General features: G+C 44.4%; 1 protein-coding gene across 2 annotated transcripts; it reads right to left on the bottom strand.

The window, feature by feature from the left end:
- Window positions 1-3,853: 3,853 nt before the first annotated feature.
- On the bottom strand, window positions 3,854-22,925 carry Nipsnap2 (nipsnap homolog 2; the record flags this gene model as incomplete). Of its 2 annotated transcripts, XM_055613332.1 has the most annotated exon segments (9): window positions 3,854-5,095; window positions 5,664-5,747; window positions 7,464-7,558; window positions 14,394-14,425; window positions 15,941-16,081; window positions 17,850-17,920; window positions 18,247-18,341; window positions 22,659-22,704; window positions 22,786-22,925. In XM_055613332.1, coding segments are annotated over 9 exon segments (769 nt in total), but the record flags the coding sequence as incomplete, so codon positions are not given.
- Window positions 22,926-25,093: the final 2,168 nt, after the last annotated feature.

Here is a 25,093-nt window from a genome sequence, read left to right as displayed (position 1 = left end):
AAGAAAGAAAGAAAGAAAGAAAGAAAGAAAGAAAGAAAGAAAGAAAAAGAAAAGCCTTAGGATCGGCATGGAGGGCTGTGCTTGGCAGGGTCACGCTTGGCAGGGTCACACAGGCTCCAGACAACAAGGCTGTTGTTCCCTGGTTGTAAACGCTTCCTGGCAGTTCTCCTAGATGCTGCTTTGTGGGTTTGCACTTTTCAGCAGAGCAAAATGGGCAGGAGCCGGCATGCTGGGTCTCAGCTGAGGGCTGCCACAAAGGGTCTCAGTTTTCATCACCACCTGGAGCATACAAGCCAGAGCTGAGGTAGAGATGGCGGTTGCCACCGAGTAGCTTACAAGAGCTGTTTCGACAGGATGCTGGCCTGCACAGGTGCGTGCTGAATTTGCCCCAGAGGAATCTGATAAAGGTGAGATTGAGGTTCTGATGGGGGAGAGAACAGTTTCCAGCTGTACCGTGAGTTGTTCTGTGGGCCATAGGCCACCGGCTCTGAGCTCACCACCCAGAGTGGGACAATCTCTTCTTTGTTGTGTCAGGGGCGAATATGAATGAGGCAAGAACTGTCCTGACCTTTTTGATGCTTGTCCAATTGTAGACTGGCTGGAAGCAGCCAGGGGTGCTTCTCCCAGCGGTGCTGCCCACGCGTGGATACAGGGGGTGGGTTTCCGGAGCAGTACAGCGCACACAGCTCCTTCATGGGGTGCCAGTTTTCAATCTGTAAAGACTGTTTCTGTACCCACAGGAAGTTAAGGAATTAAAGTCTGTCTAGATTTTGAGCTGAAGCAAAATTAAGTCCTTGTAGCTACATATAGTGGCATATGTAATCCTAGCACTCTGGGGCCTGAGGCAGGGGAAATCTGGGCCTCCGGGCAAGAACAGACTACAAAAAAGAAAAAAGAAAGATAAGAAAAAGCAAGTAAGTGAGCAAGGAGATTTAGTGGTGGTTATGCAAAGTAGGATTTCAAGGCCCACCTTACTGAGGCCAGCCTGCCTGGCTGCATGAGCCCCTGTCTCAACAAGGCCAGTGGGATGGCTCAGTGGGTAAAGGTGTTTGCCATGCAAGGCTGGTTGGATTCCCAGAGTCCACATAAAGGTGGAGAGGACTCACTCCAACAAGATTGTCTTCAGACCTCCCCCACACACTCTATGGCGCGCACGCACACACACATACACACCCCAAAACAGAAACAAAAATTAAAAAAAAAAAAAAACTTTTTTTTTTTTTTTTTCAGGAGTTGGGGTAAGGAGATGGTTTGGTTGAGAGTATTTACTGCTCTTGAAGAAGACTTGGTTCCTAGCACCCACATGGGGTTTCTTACACCATCTGTAACTCCAGTTCCAGGGGATCCAATGTTTTTTTCTGGCCTCCACAGGCACCTGCATGTATATAGTATACACACCTACATGCAGGCACCCCACACACACTAGATATTAAAGGAAAGGGTAGAGAGGACCAGTGATGGCTCAGCAGGTAAAGGCCCTTGCTGCCAACCCTGATGATCTGACGACCCGAGTTTGAGCCCCAGGGCCCACGTAGTAGAAGGAGAGACCTGATTCAACATATACATACCCACAAAAATAAGTTAAAAAGAAAGACGGCTGCTGAGACGGCTCAGCGGGTGGAAGGCACCTGTTGCCAAGCCTGATGAGCTGAATTTGATCCCAGGGACCCACATGATAGAAAGAGGCCTGACTCTTGTGAGCTGTCCTCTCATTTTATGGCCTGTGCACTCATAAACAGACACACAAAGATAAATATTGTTTGTTTGTTTGTTTTTTGAGACAGGGTTTCTCTGTGTAGCTCTGACTGTCCTGGCACTTGCTCTGTAGACTAGGCTGGCTTTGAACTTACAGAGGTCTGCTTGCCTCTGCCTCCTGAATGCTGGGATTAAAGGCCTGCCATTTAAAAAAAAGGAATGTATTTTTATTTTGTGTATAGTGGTGTTGTGCCTGCCTGTATGTCTGTGGATATGTTGGATCCCCTGGAAAAGGAATTACGGACGCTTGTGAGCTGCTATGTGAGGGCTGGGAATTGAACCTGGGTCCTCTGGAAGAGCAGCCATCTCTCCAGCTCTGCCCTCCCTGCCCCCTTTTAAGGGTAAGGAGTTGAAGGAGCTCAGTCAGTAGCGCGCTTGCCTAGCAGTCAGGAAACCCTAGGGTCCATCTCCAGCACCACAGAGCAGCAGGCATGGTTGCACAGACCTGTAATCCTAGCTTTGCTTTCTGAAATAGGTCTTTTTAGAGGCCGAGGGAGTAAGACTTCATCCTCTTATCAGGGCTGTGGCAAGCGTCAATAAGAACTGGGTGAAGGTGGATACTCCTGCTGTAGGTAGATGGTTAACGCTAGTAATGAATTAGATAAGGCGTGCTGTGGAAACCGCTTCAGCTCTGACGGGACCTGGAGGCAGTCAGGAAGCAGTGGGCACCTCTATCTGCCCAAGACTGCAGCTCTTGCACTGCTGCCCTCAGGGCCATAGGGATTCCACGGGGAGAGATGTGCAGACACTTTGGAGGATGTGAACGAACTCATGTGACCGGTGGACACATCACTCACTCAACTAATGACTCTGACCATTAAGATTCTCAGTGCTGTAGAGGCAAAAGCTGGCTCACTCACACTGTTTCTGGGGACAGGGCGGGTGGTGGCGGTGGTCTCCCTCCCTGTCATGGAGAAATACTTGTCTGGGGAGAAAAACATACAGGAGAGTCATTAAAGCAGTAGTTTATCTGGGGAGTGGGTAGGAGTGGAGCATGACAGGAGTAACGCCATGCTTTGTGTTTAGCCTTCTTTTGGAGATAGGGTTTCATGTAACCCAGGCTGGCCTCAAACTATATGTAGCTGCGATGACCTTGAACCCCTGATCTTCCTGCCTCCACTTCACAAATGCTAGGATTACATTGTGCCCATTAGTGTGTATATGTACACATAGACATGTGTGTATGGAGCTGGGGGCTGGTTGTGCACGCTAGACTCTATCAAATGACCTGTCCCTCAGCCCTTGTCTTCATCTTCGTAAAAGCCAAAACCAGCTGCTGCACTTGTTGGCACACACCTGTAATCCCAGCACTAAGGAGTCTGAGGCAGGAGGACTGCTGTGATTTAAAGGCAACCTGAGGTACCGTAAGACCTTGTCTCAAAACAACCAGACCAGTGAGATGGCTTAGTGGGAAAAGGTTCACAATGCCATGCCTCATGACACACACACACACAATTACAATAACAGTTACAAAAATTTTAAAATTGCAATTTTCAGGAAAAACTCAGAGAGGAAGACAGCAAAGTTTCCTCCTGAAGAGGAGAGGGTCATGGAGGTTGATAATCACAGTGAGTTTGTTGGCAGATCATGCAAAAAAAAAAATTGTTTTTAAGGTGTATTGCTCAGGTATATAATCTCAGCACATGAGGGAAGGAAAGGCCAGAAGATTCCAAATGTTCTAGGCCAGCCTGGACTATAGAGTGAGACTCTGCCTTAAAAAACCAAAGCAACTAATCAGTGCTTGCTTTCTGTGCTCTACCGCATCTTCCCCCTGAGGCCAGGGCTCCAGTCCCTGTTCTTTGAAGCACAAGTTCAGAGAGAAGACCTCAAAGGCCAGCAAAATGGCTCAGCAGTCAGAGATATACATGGTGGAAGGAGAAATGGACTCCTTCAGGTTGTCCTCTGATTTGCAAGCACGTGGCTCATGTGCCCCGCTTCCCTCATACAAAATAAATAAATCAAACAAACAGAATGGTGTGCACACAAGTCATTCTAGCACTGACCAGTGGAGGCATGATTTAGAGGCTGCCCTCAGCTACATGCTTAGACCTGGATCCAAAAAAAAAAAAAAAAAAAAAAGTCTCAATCATGCAAAATGTGAAAATTAAGAGGACTTTATTTACTTTTATATGTTCTTGGAGAAAACCATTCGAATGTAAAAATTAGACATCTGATAGATTTAGTTATACTTTATTTTATACATATCAATTTGTAGGGCAGACAGAATTCTTCAGCTCAATGGGACTTTCACATGATTACAGTCACAAAATTGGCACACTATATTAAAAAACAAAACCAAACAGAGACAGACGGAGTATGAAGCTTTATGCCAACTGAGGGCCAGTGTGCACTGTCCTCCTGACGAGATCTTCGAAGTGTCTGCAGTGAGCTTACCAAAATAGAACCAGAGGTCAGAGGTCACAAACAGTGGCTTACAAAATAAAACCTCTTTTCCAAGAGCTACTTGTTTTATAGAAAAATATTACAAATAAAATTAGTGCTAGTTGAGGTGTTTATTCGAAAATCGCATGTGGTGCACTGGTTCACGCCAGCCCTTGGGTACGGTGCCTGGTGGAGACTGCACGATTGTTTAGGCTACCATGGCCATCCTTTCAGCTCGGGTAACACGCTCTCAGCCTGCCGACTGACTGGCCAAAAGCTGCACAATTGTAACATTTGCAGCCAATGGGTACACTCATAATTTGCTCCTAGTTTGAAACTCAGAAAAACTGCCCAGGAAACGTGACATCATTTGTATTTCTTTCTGAAGGAAAGAAATTTGTAGACGTCTGTAATCATAAAATAGATTTTTTTTAATTGCTAGAAATAACTAATTGTTTTCATAGCTGGGATTTTACTCAGAGATGATTCGAATTTTGATTTCTATTTTTGAGATACAATGCAAGGCCAGTGCTCCCAGCTGGTTTAAAAATGCTCTGTGCAGTCCAGGTTGGCCTAGGACTTGCTATGATTTCCTGCATCAGTTCCCTGAGTGCCAAACTCCCACACCCAACACCCAGCTTCAAATGATCCTGTGTTTTCCTGAAGGGCTGGAGGCTAGGTAACATTTGGTAAGCAGAGATGTTTCAGAGCGCTGCTCCAATCAGTTCAATCCTCCTGATTTCCCTTTGCATGATTACGTGAATTTTAAAGAAGAGAGATTCTACAAGCTATGTACAGCGGTTTACACCTCCCGGTGTTTTTCACTTGATGAATGGTGACATGAAATCATGACATAGATCCGTCACAGCAGTCTGTGTAGGCACACGGAAGCGTCACTGCAGGGGCGAGGTCTTCAGCGGGATCATGATCCTGGACTCCATTTCCTGAATGAGTGGGACTGAAAAACAAGATGGAGGTTACTGCCTTTCCAAACACACGGGGATGAAGACACACTCCCAAGGTGCCTGCGCAGACCAGACACACTTGCTGTTAGAAAGCACGGGAGTGCTAGGAAGGGACTGATTACCGCAGCAGAAAGAGGTGCCACCACCAACTTGGATGTTCCTGAAAACGGGAAGAGAGCTGACCCGGAGAGCTGCTTTTTAGTGGGAAATTAGAAGTCTTGGTTGTGAAAAACAGCACTTTCTCAAAAGTTTCTTTAAACTAAAAAAAAAAAACCCCAAATAATGCTGGATCTAAATGTATCCCATAGAAAGGAAGAGTGAGATGGCTCACGCCTGCATATTTACAAATGCATACTTAGCTGGGCGGCGGTGTCGCACACCATTAGTCCCAGAAGCAGAGGCACAGATCTCTGTGAGTTCAAGGACAGCCTGGTCTACAGAGTGATTCCAGGACAGCCAGGGCTACACACAGAGAAATCCCATCTCAAAAAACAAACAAACCAAAACAAACAAAAAATACACACTCAAAACAGGAAGACGGAAGGAGTCATTATAACTTACCTGTATAGTATACCAGTTCCTCCCAGCCATGCTTGTGCCATGCTGCGTTCCGGATGTCCTCCCTGCTCTGAAGATCTGTATAAGCTTAAACATAAGCACAGGAAAGATCTGAGTCAGACACAGTGCCCACATTCTAGGAGCACAGGCATGCAGCTAGCCATGTCCTTTTCCCTGGCACTATTTGGCCACTCAGTAACTGACTTGGAAAATCACAAGCACAGACTGAGAGAAATCAGGGTTAGGCCTCTGAGAGGACTGACGCTATCTGCGCTCTCATGGTTTTATATGACAGGTAGCCTAAGAGGTCTTTACAAAGGAAGCTTCTGCAACAGCACACTACACTTACGATTAGGAACTTGCAGATCAGGTAAGCAATGGTCTGTAGACCACAACCCTGCCTTTGCCTCCCAAGTGTTGGGATTACAGGTGTGAACAGCATGGTCCGGGTAAAACATGTGCTTTCGTTTTTAAGTTTTAATTTTGATCTTATGTGTATGGGTGTTTTGCCTGCCTGCATGTATGTATGTGTGTGTGTGTATGTATGTATGTATGTATGTATGTGTATTCTGTGCATGGTATGGAGGCCAGAAGACAGCCATAGATCCTCTGGACTTGAAGTTACAGGTGGGAACTGAGAATCACCATGTGGGTGCTGGTAAATGAACTGGGTCCTCCCCAAGAGCCATCAGTGCTCTCAACCAGTGAGTCAGCCCACCAGCTCTAGAACACATGCTGTTCTCTGCTGTTATTATTGTTTGTTCGTTGACATTTGTTTATGAACTCTGATCTCTGTGGAGCTAAATCTCTGCTCAGCAGAAGTGCAGAGCTCAGGACAAGGCTGCCCGCGGGGGCTGTGAGGATGAGGGGTTACTGGCATAACGTAGCATTGGTGCATGGCCTCAGTTTCTTAAATGCTAGGTAAGCTCAGTTGAGCGGAAAAGCCCCAGTGGCAGCGGGGGTTCTGCGAGTGAGGAAGATGGAGGAATTATCTTTTATTGTATCCACCGAAGCTTAGCTTCCCCACGGCTCTGCTACTATGTAACCAGACTGCACTATTTTTGGGGATTTCTTTTTCCTGATGAAGAGTGAATCCAGAGCCTTGCACATGCTAGGCAACTGTCCTACCACCAGGTCACCGCCATGTTTATTTTCATTTATTTATGTGTAGGTATGTATACTTGTGTGAGGTATGCCAGGTGAGTGCAGCTGCCTGCGGAGACTGGAAAAGCATCAGGGAGATCCCCGAGAGCTGGAGTTCTTCGGAAGAACAGTGAGTTCTCAATGGCTGCACCATCTCTCCAGACCTCGGTGGTGCCGTTTTTCCCATTTTAGTTTTCATTTATATACATACATGCAATGAAATATAACTATACCCGTCCTCTCACCTCCCATTCCCCCTTCCGATGATGCTCTGAACCCTCTTCAGCAGCCCATGCTTTTATTTTATTTTTTGCCCCATCCTACTTTGTAGCTCAATGCTGGTCTGGAATCTGCCGTGTAGCCCATGCCGGTGGTGAACTCTCAATCCTCCTCCCTCAGCTTCCTGAGTTCTGCCACCTTATCTGACTTTGGCCTGACTCATTACCAGTTTCTAAGCTGATGATCTGCTGACCTGTTGCTATTGGCCTTTTTGTTCTAGACAGCCCAGTGCTCACCACCCACGTGTGACTTGTGCACGTTTGCATTTGCTGTAGTGTTTAAGGTTACAGAGTCCAGATTTACCCCACTGTTGATTACAACTTGATTAGTAATGAATTCTTCAACCCCGGTAAGTCACAAAAGAAGAAACAATATACATACCCCAAAGATGATGCACCATATATAGCTGCCCAATTTGAGAGAAGAATCCCCCAACCGCCTCATTACTGTCCTGCCTAAAGCGAATGGCACGCGCCCTATGAGAGAAAAGCAGTGTTCGACAGTTAAGGAGAGTCAGCAGGCCCTCGGCTGTGCTCATGCACACCTGTAATGCCAGCACTTGGGAGGCAAAGGCGGAAGGTAAGACAGAGAGCAGCCTGAACCACACAGTGAGTCCAGGCCAGCCCGTGCTATGTGTTGAGACCCTTTCTAGACAAAGCAAAGAATCAGACTATTTTCTCCACTCAGAGCCAGCAGTTAGCAAAGAAGACTGGCTTCTCTTAACATATATCAAATTATTAAATGCAATCAAGTCTTTATTTACTTAGTACCTCATCCTGTACCCCAGGCAAGCTTATATATAGCCCACTAACTTCAAACTCATGGTGATTTTCTCACCTCAGTATCCCAGAGCTTAGGAGGCTAATTATTTTTGTGAGAAGTAGATAATATTAGTGATGACTTTAAAGAAAAAAAAAAACAGCAACATAAAGATATGTGGTGATACTTCTGTTTATTACTAACTTTAAGGATATACTTCTGACTCTTGACATAAATAGGAAGGAGAGAAGACCTGTTAGAAGGAACTGCTTCATGGCTGTGAACTTTGCAATCTACAATAATTTTCCTCACAAGATAAGCCCAGTGGTACAATGGTGGCACTAATATGATTGGACAATCGACCACTTTTGGGTTGGATTTAAGCCCTATTCCATGAGGTGGAATCCATACTTGACACTGTTAATGAGGACAACCTGCTAGTATATGGACACAGCAATAAAATGACTCCTAGGGACTTAGGGCCAGGCCGTTACATCAGTACAATACTGAACCCTCATGAGAGCTTTTCTTGTGGATGATAATTAACAGAGACCCACAGCTGGTCAACATGCAGAGAGTAAGGGACTTCGAGGTGTTCAGTCCTCAGGAATATCTATAAAGGTACAAAAGCTCAGGATCTATTCAGAAGAGAGGGCAGGAGGATTGTGAGAGCCAGAGGTGGTGGATGACTTCAAGGAAACTGTTTTCTAGACATAAATTGGAAAATGCATTTTATGAACCCACAGCAGTTATAACAGCATACACAAAAACGTCAAAAACTCAGGCCAAACAAAATCCCAGCATGCAGGAGAGGAGGTATATACAGAGACCCACTCCTAGTTGAGGAGTAATTGGCATTTGATTGCTGCTGAGAGAAGGAAAGATATATTAATATATATATATATTTTTAATGGTGTGATACCTGCTGTTATCGACCTCTCTCCAGGGTGGGCCCTTCTGGGCTCTCCCCTCAGAGTGGTCAGCCAACACCAAACTGTACTTTGTGGGTTTATTAGGAGAAAGATAAGAGAAAAACCATGTTGATGGGCGAGTAGGGAGGTGGGGGAGGATAGGGGATGTTGGGGAATGGAAATGAATATGGTCAAAATACATTGTCTAAAACTCTCAAAGAAATAATAAAAACATTTTAAAAGAATTGCTTCAGCGGGATGGTGGTGGCACACGCCTTTAATGCCAGTGCTCCAGAGGCAGAGACAGGAGGATCTCTGTGAGTCAGAGGTCAGCCTGGTCCACAGAGTTCCAGGTCAGCTGGGGCTACACAGAGGGAAACTCTGCCTCTAAACAACAACAGCAATGAATTGCTTCAGTAGGGTACACAACACTCAAGATACTAAGGGTACCCTATCTAAGGGGACTCCATTCCTGTGGGTTGAGGTAGACACAGCGAAGCCAGCGTGGTGGTGCACACCTTTGATACCAGGAGGCAGAGGCAGGTGGATGAATCTCTGTGAGTTTCTGGTTTACAAAGGGAGTCCAGGACAGCCAAGGCTACACAGAGAAACCCTGTCTTGAAAAAAAAAAAAAAAAAGAAATAGATATAAAGGGACTCTTTCACAGCAGAAAGAAATGGGGTACTGTGAGGAGGCCCCTTTTTGGCAGCACACCAAGTCAGTACTTTCATTAATACAAATGAAGCTGCTAAAATCTACATACCTAAAAAAGCTAAACAGCAAGGAAGACCCTAGGGAGGATGCTTAATTCTCATTCTGAAGGGCAAACAGGATAGACAGTAGAAGCAGTGGAAGAGAGGGAACAGGACAGGAGCCTACCACAGATGTTTTCTGACTCCACCCAGCAGGGGATCAAAGCAGATGCAGAGATTCACAGCATTTTGGGCAGAGTGCAGGGAGATAGAAAGACCTGGAGGGAACAGGAGCTCCACGAGAAGACCAATAGAGCCAAAAAATCTGGGCCCAGGGGGTTCTGTAGAGACTTATGCATCAACCAAGGACTATGCATGGAGAGGACCTAGACCTCCTGCTCTGATGTAGCCCACAGGCAGCTCAGTCTCCATGTGGGTTCCCCAGTAAGGGGAGCAGGAGCTGTCTTTGACATGAACTTGGATGCTGCTCTTTGATCACTTCCCCCTGTTGGGGTGGCATTACCAGGACACAGAGGAAGAGGATCCAGGCAGTCCTGATGAGACTTAATAGACTAGGGCCAGATAGTAGGGAAGGAAGATGCCCTCTTTTCAGTGGACTAGGGGAGGGGGGTTAGGGAAGGAGGGAGGGAGGGAAGGTGGGTGGCTGGGTGGGACTGGAAGGAGATGAGGGAGGGAGCTACAATCTAGATACAAAGTGAATAAGTTGTAAAAAATAATATTTTTTTTAAATGAAGCTGCCTGTAACTTTTTGTTTTCTGAGAAAACTGTGTACTGTGGGGGAAGTACATGCATGTGTGCTACTGGTGTATAAACCACAGAGTTGTGATTGAAACAGTCTAAGATAGGAATCTGGGGTTTGGAGAGATGGCTCAGGGTTAAGAGCATTTGCTGGTCTTCTTGAGGACCCAAGTTTTGATTCCCTACACCCCTGTCAGAGGGCTCATGAGCACCTGTTCCCCCAGCTTCAAGGAATCTAGTGCCCTCTGCTGGCCTCCACAGATGCATGCATGTGCATGCACGTACACACATACACATTTAAAACTGATATAAACAAATCATTAAAAAAAAAGTCCTCTAAAACAAACCAACTAACCAAACCCCTTTTCCTTTTCAAGATTCAACACTGCAAAAAAGCATCAGTTTTTTTTGTTTTGTTTTGTTTTAAAAACTTAATCATCATCTACTGGCACCAGACACTCTGTTTCACATTCAGTGAGATCATGTGAAATCTTGACAATGTTTAAAAATGTATTTTCCCCCAAAATCAATTTTTTATCATCCCAGATAAAAATGAAGGCAGAGGCTTCAAATGATGTAGAGATCCTATCCCACCAGGAGAACAAAGCTAGAGTCTATCAAGGGTGTCCTCACCATGGATTACCCAAAAAAATCTGTATTAATATTACCCATGGCTCTGGCCTGGTCTCAGGCACACAAAGGGCTTATCGCTGGTGAAATTTGGGGAGACGGATTCAATCTGACTTATTTAAATGCCTGGAACCTGAAAAATAAGCTACTAACTTCTATAGTGAAAAAAATAACACTTGGTGGACAGGATACTTTATTTTACTGAGCTAGAGTCTTACTATACCAGCCTAGGCTGACCTTGAAAGCATGATCTGGCCTTAGTTTGCCAAATGCTAGGACTACAGGTATGTCCACTGTCCCCAGTTGCCCTGACGGCGTATTCTCTTACTGTGGAAAACTTTATAGACTGACTTCTAACACCCTAATGGGGCTCAGAACCAGAGGCATAACCTGTCCTGTTAGCAACGACGTTAGCCCGATGAAGACCCCTTTATATACCTCTGTTCTCTTTTTTAATTTTTTTATGTGTGAAGGTGTCAGATCTCTAAGAATTGGTGGTACAGACAGTTACGAACTGCCATGTGGGTGCTGGGAATTGAACCCAGGTCCTTTGGAAAAACAGACAGTGCTCTTAACTACTGAGCCATCTCTCCAGCCCCCTACCTCCGTTCTCATTCATGTGTACCAAGTATCCCAAGTGTGACCCCACCAAAGGCTTCCGGGTTCCTCTGTTGTCAAGGCCCCATAGATTATCCATAAATTATACAGATATCATCACAGAAATTACAAATATGATCAATTATCTTGAATTAAGGAAATCAACTGAACTGTGCACTGTAAATGTTCAGGAGGAAGAGAAGAGCCTTTCATTGGTAGTAATAAAATATTCTGGATTATTCATTTCATTCTGAGGTTTTCCAATTCGGTTATGGAAGGCAAAGAAAATATACTTGCCGTAGCCTGGTAATGACAAGTGTATGCAGCAGAGTAGGCCGCCATCTTAATAGTTACCTATGTGCCAAAATATAAGTCAAATGCTGAACTGGCTATACACAAAGTTTAACATAACTGAGGAACCTCAGCATATCCCTTGGATTCCCTGTGAAAAAAATATTAGTTAGTGGCATCCTAATTGTATGAACATCTAAACCTAAGTTATAGGCTAAAACAGTGCTTCTCAACCTGTGGGTAGCAGCCCTTTTGGGGGATTCGAACAACAGGGGTCACCCAAGACCATCAGAAAACACAGATATTTATATTATTATTTATAACAGTAGCAATATTACAGTTATAAAGTAGCAACAAAAATAATTTCATGGTTGGGGGGTCGCTACAACATGAGGAACTGTGTTAAAGGGCCCCAGCATTAGGAAGGCTGAGAAGCACTGGGCTAAAATGAACAGCTTAAAAACATGAACAAAAACCCTTGGTAAAATGGCATCTCTCAGAGTGTATAATCAAACATGTACTTCTTTTTTCTTTGTTTGAGGCAGGGTCCCAGTAGCCTGGGGTAGTCTCAGACTTGCTATGTGGACTAGGATAGCCTTGACCTCCTGATCCTCTGGCCTCTACCTCCTGAGTGCGAGGCAGTGTGCATTGCCACATCTAGCTTGATTGGGGTTTTGTACTGAGCCTAAGAACTTGTGCCTAGTTCAGACTCAAAAACACTTTCCCTAAGTTTTTTTCTAAAGATCTCATGCTTCGGTTCTTCCATTTAAAGAATGTTTGTTTGTTTGTTTTACATGTATGAGTGTTTACCTGCATGTATGCAGTGTGTACAGTGCCCTCAGAGCCCAGTGAGGGGCATCAGATCCCCTGGAACTGGAGCTACAGATGCTCGTGAGCTGCCTTGGATGTTGAGAACCCAACATGGGAACTCTGCAAAAGCAGCAAATGCTGTTACCCACTGAGCCATCTCTCCAGACTCTTGAGTTCATTCATATTTTTTTTTCATAATGTGAAGCAGGAGTGAAACTCATCCTTTTTTTTTTTTTTCTTCATATACTGAGTTTCATATACTGAGATGAAATAACTATCTTCCCTCAACAAAAGAAGATTTATCTTGGCATATTTGTCAAAAAGAACCTGTCCACAAATGCAATCAAGTGTCAGCTTCTAGTCCCTCAGTTCTGTACCGCTAATTTATATGTTTTTCCATGTGCCAAGACTATACTTTTTTTTTTTTCTAGACATCATCTTCCATTGTACCCCAGGCTGGCATCTAACTTGTGGACATCTTCCTGCTAACACTGCAGGCATAAGCCACTGACATGAGGCTTAAGGTACCAGCTTTCAGAAAGAATCATCAATCTTCTACTTTGTTGTCTAAGCCTGTGTTGGGACTTTGTTACTCAGACTACAAAGAGAAAAACAACTGTATCACTAATTCCATTTGCTCTGTTCATGTAACAAAACCCAGATTCCTGAATAAATGGCCTCAAGAAGTGCAGAGAACAGTGTCACAGGGTGTTGGATGTGTTTGCAAGGCCTTCTTTTGAACAGCTATATGCAGAAATGGCTACAGATTGAACAGCACATGGTCTTGGTAATTCTGGCGAGTCTGAACTGGAGGAGTTAGACCTAAACAAGATTGGCCATGAGTTAGTTTATTTTTATGTATGTGTTTGTTTTTCCTGAGACAGGGTCTTGCTATGTCTTCTGACTATCCCACCTTAGCCTCCTAAAGGGAAGATGTCATATGTGGTTTGTGTTAATAATTATGGAAGCTTAGGAATGGCTATAGAATAGGATCCGTTATATCACTCTCTCTAGTTTTGTACATGCTTGAAATTTTTCATAAAAACATAAAACAAAGCCTTCTAAACCAGGGGCCAGCAAGTCGACTCAGGGGTCATCTTGGTAAGGCACTTGCTGCCAAACCCGATGGCCTGAGCATCATCCTTGGGACCACATAGAAGAAAGAGGCAACTCCTGGAAGTTGTCCTCTGACCCCTAGTAATGAACAAACAAAAATGTAGTAAGAAGAAGATTAAAGAAAACAAATCTGGAAGAGGCTGGAGAGATGGCTGTGTGGTTAAGAGCACTGGCTGCTCTTCTAGAGGACCCAGGTTTGGTTCCCAGCACCCTCATGATGAGTAACAAACATCTGTAACTCCAGGTCCAGAGGCTCCAACACCATCTTTCGGACTCTGCGGGCAATGCATGCACGCAGTGCAAAGACACACATGCAGACAGAATACCCAGACACATCAAACAAAAATAAATCTTAAAAGGACGGTGGTGTGTGTCTGCAGTCCTGGTTAGTTTGGAGGCAAACCAGGGAGAACATTTGCGCCCAGGCCTTCAAATTTATCCTAGCAAGCATAGCAAGAGACAATATTTAAAAGTGCAGCATCAGGATGTGGCATTTAAGACTTCTTTGTTGTTGTTGTTGTTTTAACCTAATGACTTACAGTGTGAACCAGGTATGGTGGCACACACCTGAAGTCCAGGAACCTGGGAGGTGGAAGCACTAGGATCAGGAGTTCAAGGGCTGTCTGGGCTACGTAGTGAGACTGAAGGTATGCTGGGATATGAGATTATCTCAAAAAAGCAAAACAAACAAAAATAATTCATGGAGTGGCTAAAAATAATCTGAATGAGACTAACAGACTACTTACCAGTAATTGCCCCATTCGATCATTGTTCCTGGCTGAAATGGAATTTAGATTTTGGTTAGCTGTATGAAAAAACAGAATAGGAGCAAAACTGTGACTCTCTGCTGCTTTCCTAAGCATCACTTAGTATTTTATGGTGTTATATGAGAAGACAACCGACACATAACGGAAGTCACCCACGAATGGTGATAAAACTATTGTTAGTCTATCCTTTAATGCACCAAACACCTCTTTCCATTTTTCTATGATCATTAGACCTTTAAATTATTTTATTTATTTTTATGTACATTTGGTATTTGTGTGAGGGAGTCGGATCCACTAGAATTAGAGTTACAGACAGTTGTATGCTGGGAATTGAGCCGGGTCCTCTGGGAGAGCAGACAATGCTCTTAACTGCTGAGCCATCTCTCTAGCCCCCATTAGACCACCTTTTAATGCTGCTGCACTGGAGGCTGGGGAGCATTAAGGATGTGTATAGAATGAAGATGGTTAGTATTAGCCATGTATTATGGTTAGTATTAGCCATAATAATACATTAGCCATGTATTCTATTGCAAGTACAACTGGAGGGCATCAGTAAAAATGAGGCTATCTCTAGGTCATTCTTTTTAGTATACAGAAAGGACACACTTAGAAAGCTGTAATGCACTCACTCTCATTCTTATTTTTTTTTTTTCAGTTCTTTTTGTTGCTGTCTTTTGAGACAGGATTTTTCTATGTAGCCTTGGCTCTCCTGAAACTTGCTACATAGACCAGGGTGGCTTTGAACCACGGAGATCTGCCTGTCTTTGCATCCTAAGTGCTGGAATTAAAGGCAAGTACCACCGTGCCTGGCTCACTTTCATTCTCACTCATATGGAGCTGTGTAATTTGTACAACACTGGGTGTTTATTAGGCACTCTTGGTTCAGCAAGTGTAGCTGCTATATATTGTGCCTGGTCTGCACTTGAGGGCTTTCCTCTGAAAAACAAAATGCTTTCTTGGGCTGGAGATGGAATGGAGCTCAGTTAATAGAGTGTTTGCCTGGCACGCACAAAGCTCTGGGTTTGATCCTCAGCACTGTACTTACAGGGTGTGGTAGCGCACACCAGTGATCTCAGTGTTCAGGAGGTGAGAGCAGAAGGATCACAGTTGAGGGCTATCTCTGGCTACGTACAGCTTGCAAGCAGCCTCAAAAAATTATTTGTAAAAACATCAAGTAATAAACATTATACATAATGCAATAAATACAAAAGAACTTAGCAGAAGAGAAGCGATGAGAAAGAGAAAAAATAAATCTAGCCAAGAAAGACTAGATTGGGGAAAATAAGTCAAATCAAAATATAAGCCACCAGGTGGTGGATGTCTGTAATCCCAGCACTCAGGAGACTACAGCAGAAGGAGCTAAAATTCAATGGGAGAACTATAGAATAGCCCTGTTTCCAATTACAGCCAATACCCCCAAAAAACAAATGAAAGAGGCTAAACACATATAACAAAATGCTCACTTCTGTTTTACTGCCTATATCAGGAAGCAGCATGAGGACAGCTGGCCTGCGTTTGCTACTTACTCGGAGTTTGTAAGACCTGAGTTCATATATATTGGGTCCTGATCTCGGCACCGGCTCATTCCAAAAACTGAACTCCAACAGCAACTGATTCTTCCTGGAGAGAAGCATGTCACTTCTGGCCTTACGGAAATTTATAAATTCCTTTGGGTGAAAAAAAAAAATTACACTCATGAAATCTGCAGACACTTGCATATAATATTAGTGACAACTACATTCCACAAGATATGGTTATAAATAAGACCATCTTAGGTGTGTGTCTCTGTGTAGCATTGGCTGTCCTGGAAATCACTCTGTAGACCAGGCTGGCTTTAAACTCAGACATGCCTCTGCCTTTCGCGTGCTGGGATTACAGGTGTGCACCACCAGGCCCAGTTTACATCTTAGTTTTTATCCATTGCATTGGAATAATGAACACAGCATGCCCCCTCACTCCCTAATGTAGCCAGGGTTTTTGTTTGTCTATCTTTATAAAGATTTGTTTGTTTTATTTCATGTGTGTGAATATTCTGCCTGCATGTATATATGTGCATGAGGCATGTGCCTGGTACCCATGGAGCTCAGAAGGCATCAGATCCCTTGGAACTCGAGTCACAGATGGTTGTGAGCTGCCATGTGGGTGTGAGAATCAAACCTCGGTCTTCAGCAAGAGAAACAAGTCCTTTAAAACCCGAGCCAGGGTTTGACCCCAGCACCACATAAACTAGGTATAGGGGTGAGCACCTATGATCCCAGCATTTGAGCAGCAGGAGAATCAGGAGCTCAAGGCTGTTGTAACCTGCTTAAACTCTATAGCCCCTCTGTTGAGACTTACTTTAGTTCTCAGCATAACTATGGCTCCTCTGTTTACACCTGATGTAGCCTCTAGACTATCAGAAGCCATTTTGCATCCAAGTCTCCAATTTGATTATGTCTCTATGGTTTCATTTCTCAATATTTGTATACTTTGTTACCTGGATACTCCAATGAAGTTCTCCAGCTGCAGAACCAATGAAATTAAAGGTCAGTTAGAAATGCTTGTCTAGCTAGTCAAAATGATGTAATGTTGCTTCCTATACTTGATACCTGGTTGTTTCCTACACTTGGTTACAGTGTTGTTATCCAGTTGCTACTTGGTTGCAGTTTTTCTTATAAAAACCTGCTTTAGGAGTAGGCTAATGTCATAGTCTGACTTCCCAGATCAGACTGTGCCCCTGGCCAGTCAATCAGATTGTGTCCTGTTTAGCGTTCAATAAACCACTGTTGATTTGAGCCTGGTGTCTGAGTGGTCAGTGAGCGGGTATTCCTGAACCCATAACAAAGGCCATTTCTGGGCACATGAGAAGTTTGAGGCTAGCCTGAGCTATATGAGACCCTGTCTCAAACAAACAAAAATTTAAACAAACAAACAAACAAACAAACAAACAAAATATAAGTATGGGGCTGAGTTTCCAGCTGCAGTCCAGGGCTGTGTCCAGAGCTTAGCCAGTGTTAAAGCGCTGTCAGTTTCAGTGTGCTATCACAGAGGAACTGGGATTTTGATGGTATTAAAACTGGTAATTTTGGTCTGGAGAGATGGCTCAGAGGTTAAGAGCACTGGTTGCTTTTCCAGAGGTCCTGAGTTCAATTCCCAGCAACCACATGGTGGCTCACAACCATCTATAATGAGATCTGATACCCTCTTCTGGCCTGTAGACATACATTGCACACATAATAAATAAATATTTTTAAAAAACTGGTAATTTCATGCTTACATATAACTTTAAGAGTTCATATGATGAAATTTCTACTATGAAGACTGAATGGTTTACTAACAAAAGCTGATAATGGTGTCATCATGAAGTTCTGTTGGAATATAGCCTGTATCATTAAACTGCACAAGTACATGTACACACACACACACACACACACATTTCCCCCTCCAAATCATTACCTTGTTTTCTCTGAGTTTATTCATGACCTCCGTGAGGGCTGGGTAGCCTCCTTCATACCTCCAGAGGTGGACTGAAATGCATTTTAAAGATAGTAGACATTAAGTATCATGGCGTTTACCTGACCATACAGATGCATTCCACGTGAACACAGTACAGCATTGTGGTGTGCTTTGTATCCACCCTTGAGCTATTTTATAAAGTTTCTGTAACAGATTTTAACTTTTTTTTTTAAAGGTAATTTTACAGTAAGTGACTGAAGAGACCACTTGATCCAAGAACCCAGAATGGGACTTGAAGAAGATTGTAAAAGCAAGCATTAAATGACAAAAACTAATTTAAATGACTGCAAAGCAGCAAGAGGAAAAAGTATTTATCCCAAAGACTTTTGCTTCCTACCAGCTTGATCCTGTTCGCCATACCATGTGTTCCACGTCCCCACCAAGGTACAAGGGTACTGCTTGTCTTCATGGATCTTTGGTAACACTTCCTGACTTGAAGAGAAGAGACAGCAATGCCAATTAAACAGGGAAGAGGTTTCCCCAAAGAGGTCATGGGAGCATCAACTAGAACGCACCAGCTTGCTGTTCCAGCTTACTGTTCCAGCAACAGCCTCCACATCATATGTATTTTGCTTTGTTTTAGGTGTATTTGTTTTATGTGTATGAGTGTTTATCTGCATGTATGTCTGGGTACCATTGTGTGCCTGGTGCCCACAGAAGCCAGAGAGTGCATCGGTTCCTTGGAACTGGAGTTAGGGATGGTTGCAAACCTCGGTGTGGGTTCTGGGACTCGAACCTAAGTCTTCTGCAAGAGCACCAAGTACTCAAAACCGCTGAGTCAGCTCTCCAGCCCTCCACAGCACACTCTAAGATGATGTCTGGAACTGAAGCGCTGGCCACAAGCTGTTCTCTACCAGCACCCACCTCATCAATGGCTGAGGTTTTAACCCCAGGTTATCTACAAGGGTTCACGCCACTTCTGCACACCGATAACGGGATTTACAAAGGACCAAAGGTCCTGGAGTCCAGGAGCAATGGCTCTACTATTTGCTATTTCAGGAGAAAAAAGAAAAAAAAAAAGCTATTTAGGAATGTGCTGTTTACAAAAGTTAAGTTCTGCTGCTTCCCATATAAAACAAAAGACAGGAATTACACACAAGTCCATGGAAAAAATCAGAAGGTGGGAAGAAGCATTTATGATTGAGGTAAGCAATGGCAGCTCAGCAGAGCGAGGTGGAACAGGCCATGGAGTGGGGTATGGGCCATCCAGACACAGAGATGCGGGGCAAGCCAGTGTTCACAGTCTTAAAGGTCGCCAGTGGGGTATGACAATGAGCAAGGGTCAAAATGAAATACACACTTGAGGCAACAATAGGCCCCACTCAACTTAGCCGGCGACAGGGATCTGAGGTCTCACACGGACATACCATCCAATTTGGGATCACCATGAATAGGACTGGTGGCTCGGCCTGGACAAGCCATGGCCATGTCTGACTTTTAACAGGTGTCACAGCTGAGCTCTGCTCCACAGAGACCTTTCTATGATGTAGACACGGACTCACGTAGCTGACACTGATCTTAAACTTGGAGCTGACTCTTCCTAGGCACTGGCATTATGGGCATATGCCACTATCTACAGGCATATGCCTGGCTATACAGAACAGTTACACTAGATCCTGCCTTTTGAAAAAATGAAAGAAAGCAATGCTACTTGTGACAACAGGACTGTAGAAGGCTGGTGATAGGTACTACATGTGTAGTTTGTTTGTTCGGTTTTTTTTGACATAGGATTTTGCTATGTATCCCTGGCCAGTCTGGGACTTGCTATGTGGACCCCATAGGCAATGATCTCTTGCAATGATCTCCCTGCCTCTGCCCGCCACTCCCCAACCCCCACCTTCCCTCCTGTTAGTGTCTGTATTATAGTCACATGCTCCCACATCCACTTAATTCTGTGTTGCTTCTGACACAATGTCTTATTACTGCACATTCCTGGCTGGCCTTGAACTCAGAATCCTGTCTCTGGAATTCTGGAATTTTGGAATCATAGGCGTGCACCAACAAGAATAGCCATGTATATATCTTGAAAGGTGACATTTTCTTTTGTATTGTACATTGATTTTTTTTTTTAAGCTTAAGATCTGCTATTAAGTGTGCCTGATATATAATCCAGGGCTGCCCAGGAATAATGCAAATCTGGGGTGGGAAAGGATGAATTCAGGTTTTTTTTTCCTGGTGCCTGATGTGAGCAGGAAGCAAACAACTGTTCGGTGGCACTGCTCGGTAAGAGTGACATCAGTGTGGGTGACCAAGGTGGGGTCCAGAAAGGTACAAGGTCTGGGAGATGAGGGAGCAGGGCGGTGAGAGGGCTCTGGGCTTCTCATCTGCACAGACTGACGAACAGAACCAGTCCGTTCTTTGTGCAGGGGCCCCAAGGCTTGCTCTGACAAGCCCTGGCCTTATCAAGTGGAGGCCAGGAGGTAGACCGGTACCTGAGAGCTGGATGGGCGGGCAGAGTCTCCTAACAAGGGCCTTTAAAGTATGGACAGCAGTTAAGGTATGGGAACAGGTGCTGCTCAAAGTTTTAATGAAAAGGAAAGAGAAAAGAAACACACAAAATAAAACACAACAAGGGAAGAAAACAGAACTCAAGCAGCTTGGTCTGACATACTTTGGGGTAACAGTTTGCTAGCGAGATAAGGAACATGTCGCTCTAGCCCAGGAGACCAGCCAGAAAGGAAGTTAACCTGGGGACAGGGCTTGGAAGGCTGAGAAAGAGTTGAAGGAAGAGAGGACAGGGAACCCTGATATAAGGCAGGTGACCTCCAAGAGCCCAGGAAAGTTTAAATATAACACATCAGGGACAGAGGGGAAAGGGAGACTTGGGGTGTTTATTTCGAAGGGAGTGGAAGCTGTCCAAACACATATAAGACATGCAGCCACAAGTCTAAGATGCCAAACAAACAGGACAAGGAAGATGACCCAGGGAAGCATAAACACAGAGAAAATGCCATTTTGTGAGGGGGAAAAAAAAAGAGAGATTAACATCTTTGGTTTTGGCCATGTTTACTTATTTACTTTAAAGATTTATTATTAGTGTTTTGAGACAGGGTTTCTCTATGTATCCCTGGCTGTCCTGGTACTTAGACCAAACTAGTCTCAAATTTAAGTGCTCTGTCTGCCTCTGTCTCCAAAGCACTGGGATTAAAGGTCACAATTTATTTTTATTTTATGTTTAGGGGTAGTTTTGCCTACATATATGTCTGTGTATGTAGTGCCCACAAGAGGGTGCTGGATCCCCTGGAATTGGTGGACTTTATTAGTTAATTAATTTTCATTTTTAATAATTAGTTTATTCACTTTGTATCTCCCCTGTAGCTCCCTCCCTCCTCCCCTCCCAATCCCACCCTCCTTCCCCCTTCTCCAACCATGTCCCTCCCCAAGTCCACTGATAAGGGAGGTCCTCCTCTCCTTCCTTCTGATCCTAGTCTATCAGGTCCCATCAGGACTGGCTGCATTATCTTCCTCTGTGGCCTGGTAAGGCTGCTCCCCCCTCAGGGGGAGGTGATCAAAGAACAGGCCAATCAGTTCATATCAGAGACAGTCCCTATTCCCATTACTATGGAACCCAGAACTGGTGGACTTTTAAAGGAGAATGGACCCCATATATTTGAATGCTTGGTCCCTAGATGGAACTGTTTGTTTGTGAAGGATTAGGAAGTGTGGCCTTGCTGGAGGAGGGTGTCATGGGGGGATAGGCTTTGAAGCTTCAAAAGCCTGTGCCATTCCCAGTTAGCTCTCTCTCTTTGCCTCACGCTTGTAGATCAAGATGTAAGCTACAGGCTACTGATCTACTAGCTTCCTGCCCGCCTGCCTGCCATACTCCCAGCCATGATGGCCACAGACTCACCCTCTGAAATGGTAAGCCCCCAATAACTTGCTTCTTCTTTTAGCTACCCTGGTCACGACCTCAGAGCACAGCAATATTATTATTCAACATGTGGGCACTGGAAACCCAGGTCCTCTGCAAGAGCAACACATGCTCTTAACTCCTCTAACTCTTTTATTTTTAATTTATTGGAAAAAATAGAGCCAGGCAGGGTGTCACTATGTAGTCTTGGTTGGCCTGGGACTTGGTATGTAGACAGGCTGGCCTTGATCTCACAGAGTCCTGCCTGCCTCTGCCTCCCGAGTGCTGTCATTACAGGCCTGCACCACCACATCTAGCTAATTTTTTGAAGTTTTGGAAAGAGTTTCATATTGCAGCCCAAGTTGCCCTCCAGCCTGGAACTCACTGTGTAGTCAAGAATGACTCCTACTCTTTCTGTCTTCACCTTCCATGAGCTGGCATAACAGCCCTTCTCAAGACCTCCCCAGCTCCTCACACAGGACTTCAAAGTGGCAGTTTTACTTAGGGAAAAACAACAGAGGTCATACTTCTAATACTTCTAACTGCTGACACTCCAAGCTGGCCGGAGAGGGGAGTTCTTTAAGCCCAGGCTGCGAGGAAGGCCTGAATGGAGTTAACACCAAAGTCACAGATGGATCAGAGGTCTTCCAGAGTCCTGATGAGTGAGCTATGCCAGGGCTTAAGACCAAACCAAAGTGCCCCCTGGCAGTGTTGTCATCGTTGTAACCCCCACCCCTGCTCCTGCTCCCCCAGGCAGGCTAACCTTTGAACCACTGAACATTCAGCTTTAGGGAGAGCAAAGATCTCTCCTCTGCTCTCAAGGGTTAGCTGAGCCAACACATATGAAAACCGTTACATACATCCCTTCCCTGCAGGAAATGATAGTTGGAGATACACACCAAATTTTGTTGTATGAGTCTAGGCATTCCGGCTTAACGTTGTGAACTGAAACAAAAGAGAATGCAATGATAAACTTCTGAGCAGACGGACGGAGCCAACCACGGGAGGGCGGGAGCCGCTACTCACATTGTAACTTGTACAGACTGCTCGTCTCCTTCTTGGCTAGGAGGTTAGAGTGGGCATCTTTTCTTGGGTCGACCTTTCTGACAAACAAGGATTTTAGCCAGCTGTCTTCCCGAGCTCTGTGACTTGAGGACGTCACCCTCCTAGGGAAGAATAAAAAGTGTTGTGAACTTAAGAACAGTTCTGTCACATTTCCGGAAGCACAACAGTTCCCATAAATCCCCGGGGAGGGGTGGAGGGCTAAGATGAGCAAGGCATAAGCATAAATATATGAAGCTCACTATTAGAACAAAATAAATTTAAAAAATGAAACTCACTCTGTACACAACTTAAATAAAAAAAAAAAAAAGCTGGTTAGAAGATAGTTCTGGGGCCTTTGGCTCAACAGGTGCCAGCCACCGGTCTGTGACCTGAGGTTAATCAGAAGACGGTACCAAGTGACAGTGGAGAACTGCCTGGTGGCTGTCCCCTGACCTCCACTCATACACACAAAAGTGATAAAGTTCTTCTGAAGCTGAGCAGAGTAGCATGCCTGTAATTACAGCAGAGGCAGAGGCAGCGAGATCAGGTGTCAATTAAAGTTCAAGGCCGATCTGGACTAAGATATCGTATCCCAAATACCCAAAAGAAATTTAAAACATAATTTAAAAGAGAAGCAATTCCACGTGCTGCACTGATGATATACTAACACTCTGAAATCTCTGAGAGAAATTCCGTGGGAAATGTAGACACAACACAGTACCATATACACAAAATCTGGGAATGTGACTGAGCTTGGGTGGGAAATAATATTTTTCCCATTTCATTTTATAACCTAGACTTTGTGATAAATGTATATTGATGTACACCTTATTTTATGTGTATGTATATGTGTTTGTATGTTCACGGGTCCACATTTACATGTGGACGTCAGAAGACAACCTTAGGCATCATTCCTCAGGTTCTATCCACCACTACTCCCCCCCCCCCCCCCCCCTTTTTTCAGTACTGGGAACTGAATTTAGGGCCTCACAAATATTAGGCAAGTGGTCTGACCCATAGTCCTAGCCTGACTAAATTTTTTTTTTTTTTTTTTGAGACAGGATCTCACTGTGTAGAGCCTTGAACGCAGATCCTCCTCCCTCTCGCTCCCAAGTGCTGGGATCAAAGGCATGTACCACCTGGTATGCAGCTGGCCCTTTAAGATGAGTTCTGGGGATTGAACTCAGGTCATCAGGATTGTATAGCAAGTGCTTTAACCCACTGCGCCATTTCGATGGCCCCATTTTTTTTTTTTTTTTTTTTTTTACATTTTTAAGTGCAAAGATGTACATGTGTCTATATGACATACTCAAAGAGCTTAGAATAGCATCTGATGTGTGGAAAGGGCTTAACAAATTGTTGCTGGGTCTGGAGAGATGGCTCCATGAGAGCATGGACTGCTCTCGCAGAGGAGCCACGTTTAGTTCCCAGCATCCGCATTAGGCAGCTCAGCCACCTGCCCGTCAGCCCTGCTCCCGGTGGGCACTGCACTAACATGTCCACACCCACACAAGACACGAAACTAAAGACGGCAAATAATGAATTTTAACAATCTCCACCCTCCACAGGCTAAGGCTGGGAGGTGGAAAGCTTGAGGTCAGCCTGGCCTATATGGACACTCTTTTTTCTTCAACATCATATAGTGTTTGTTTCTACCATCAATCCATTGTTTGACTAAAAAAAAAAAAAATAAACTTATTTTGCAGAATCTCTAAATGAACTACAGCACATTTTATTTCAAGATATTAAATTTTTTAATTCACTTTTTTTTTTTTCTGTTTGGTTTTTCGAGACAGGGTTTCTCTATGTAGCCTTGGTTGTTCTGGACTTGCTTTGTAAACCAAGCTGGCCTCAAACTCACAGAGATCTGCCTGCCTCTGCTTCCTGAGTGCTGAGATTACAGGTGTGTGTCACCACCTTTGGCTAACATAACTTTTCAAAAAAAAAAAAGAGCCTTCTTAAACATTTTTGGTTGGCCTGGACCTCCCTATGTAGAGCAGGCTGGCTTCAAATTCGTGGCAATCCCCCTGCTCCGTCCTCTGAGCACAGGTGTGTATTTCCATGCCCACCTTGGTTTTTGTTGCTGTTATGTGAGACAGGGTCTCACTGTGTTGTCCTGGGTGGGGCCTGGAACTTGCTAGGTACACTAGGCTGCTCCCAAACTCACAGAGATCCACCTGCATCTGCCTCTTGAGTGCTAGGATTAAAGGTGTGTGCCACCAGGTGTGGCCTCAAGGGTTTTAAACACACTTTTTTTTTTTTTTTCTAAGAGTTGCAGAAGAGATGGCTC

Source organism: Psammomys obesus, unplaced genomic scaffold (assembly GCF_907164565.1).
Source record: "Psammomys obesus unplaced genomic scaffold, mPsaObe1.curated_primary_1811, whole genome shotgun sequence".
NCBI classification, from domain to species: domain Eukaryota; kingdom Metazoa; phylum Chordata; class Mammalia; order Rodentia; family Muridae; genus Psammomys; species Psammomys obesus.
The sequence above is the reverse complement of the archived record's forward strand: the minus strand, read 5'-3'. Positions and strand labels throughout refer to the sequence as shown.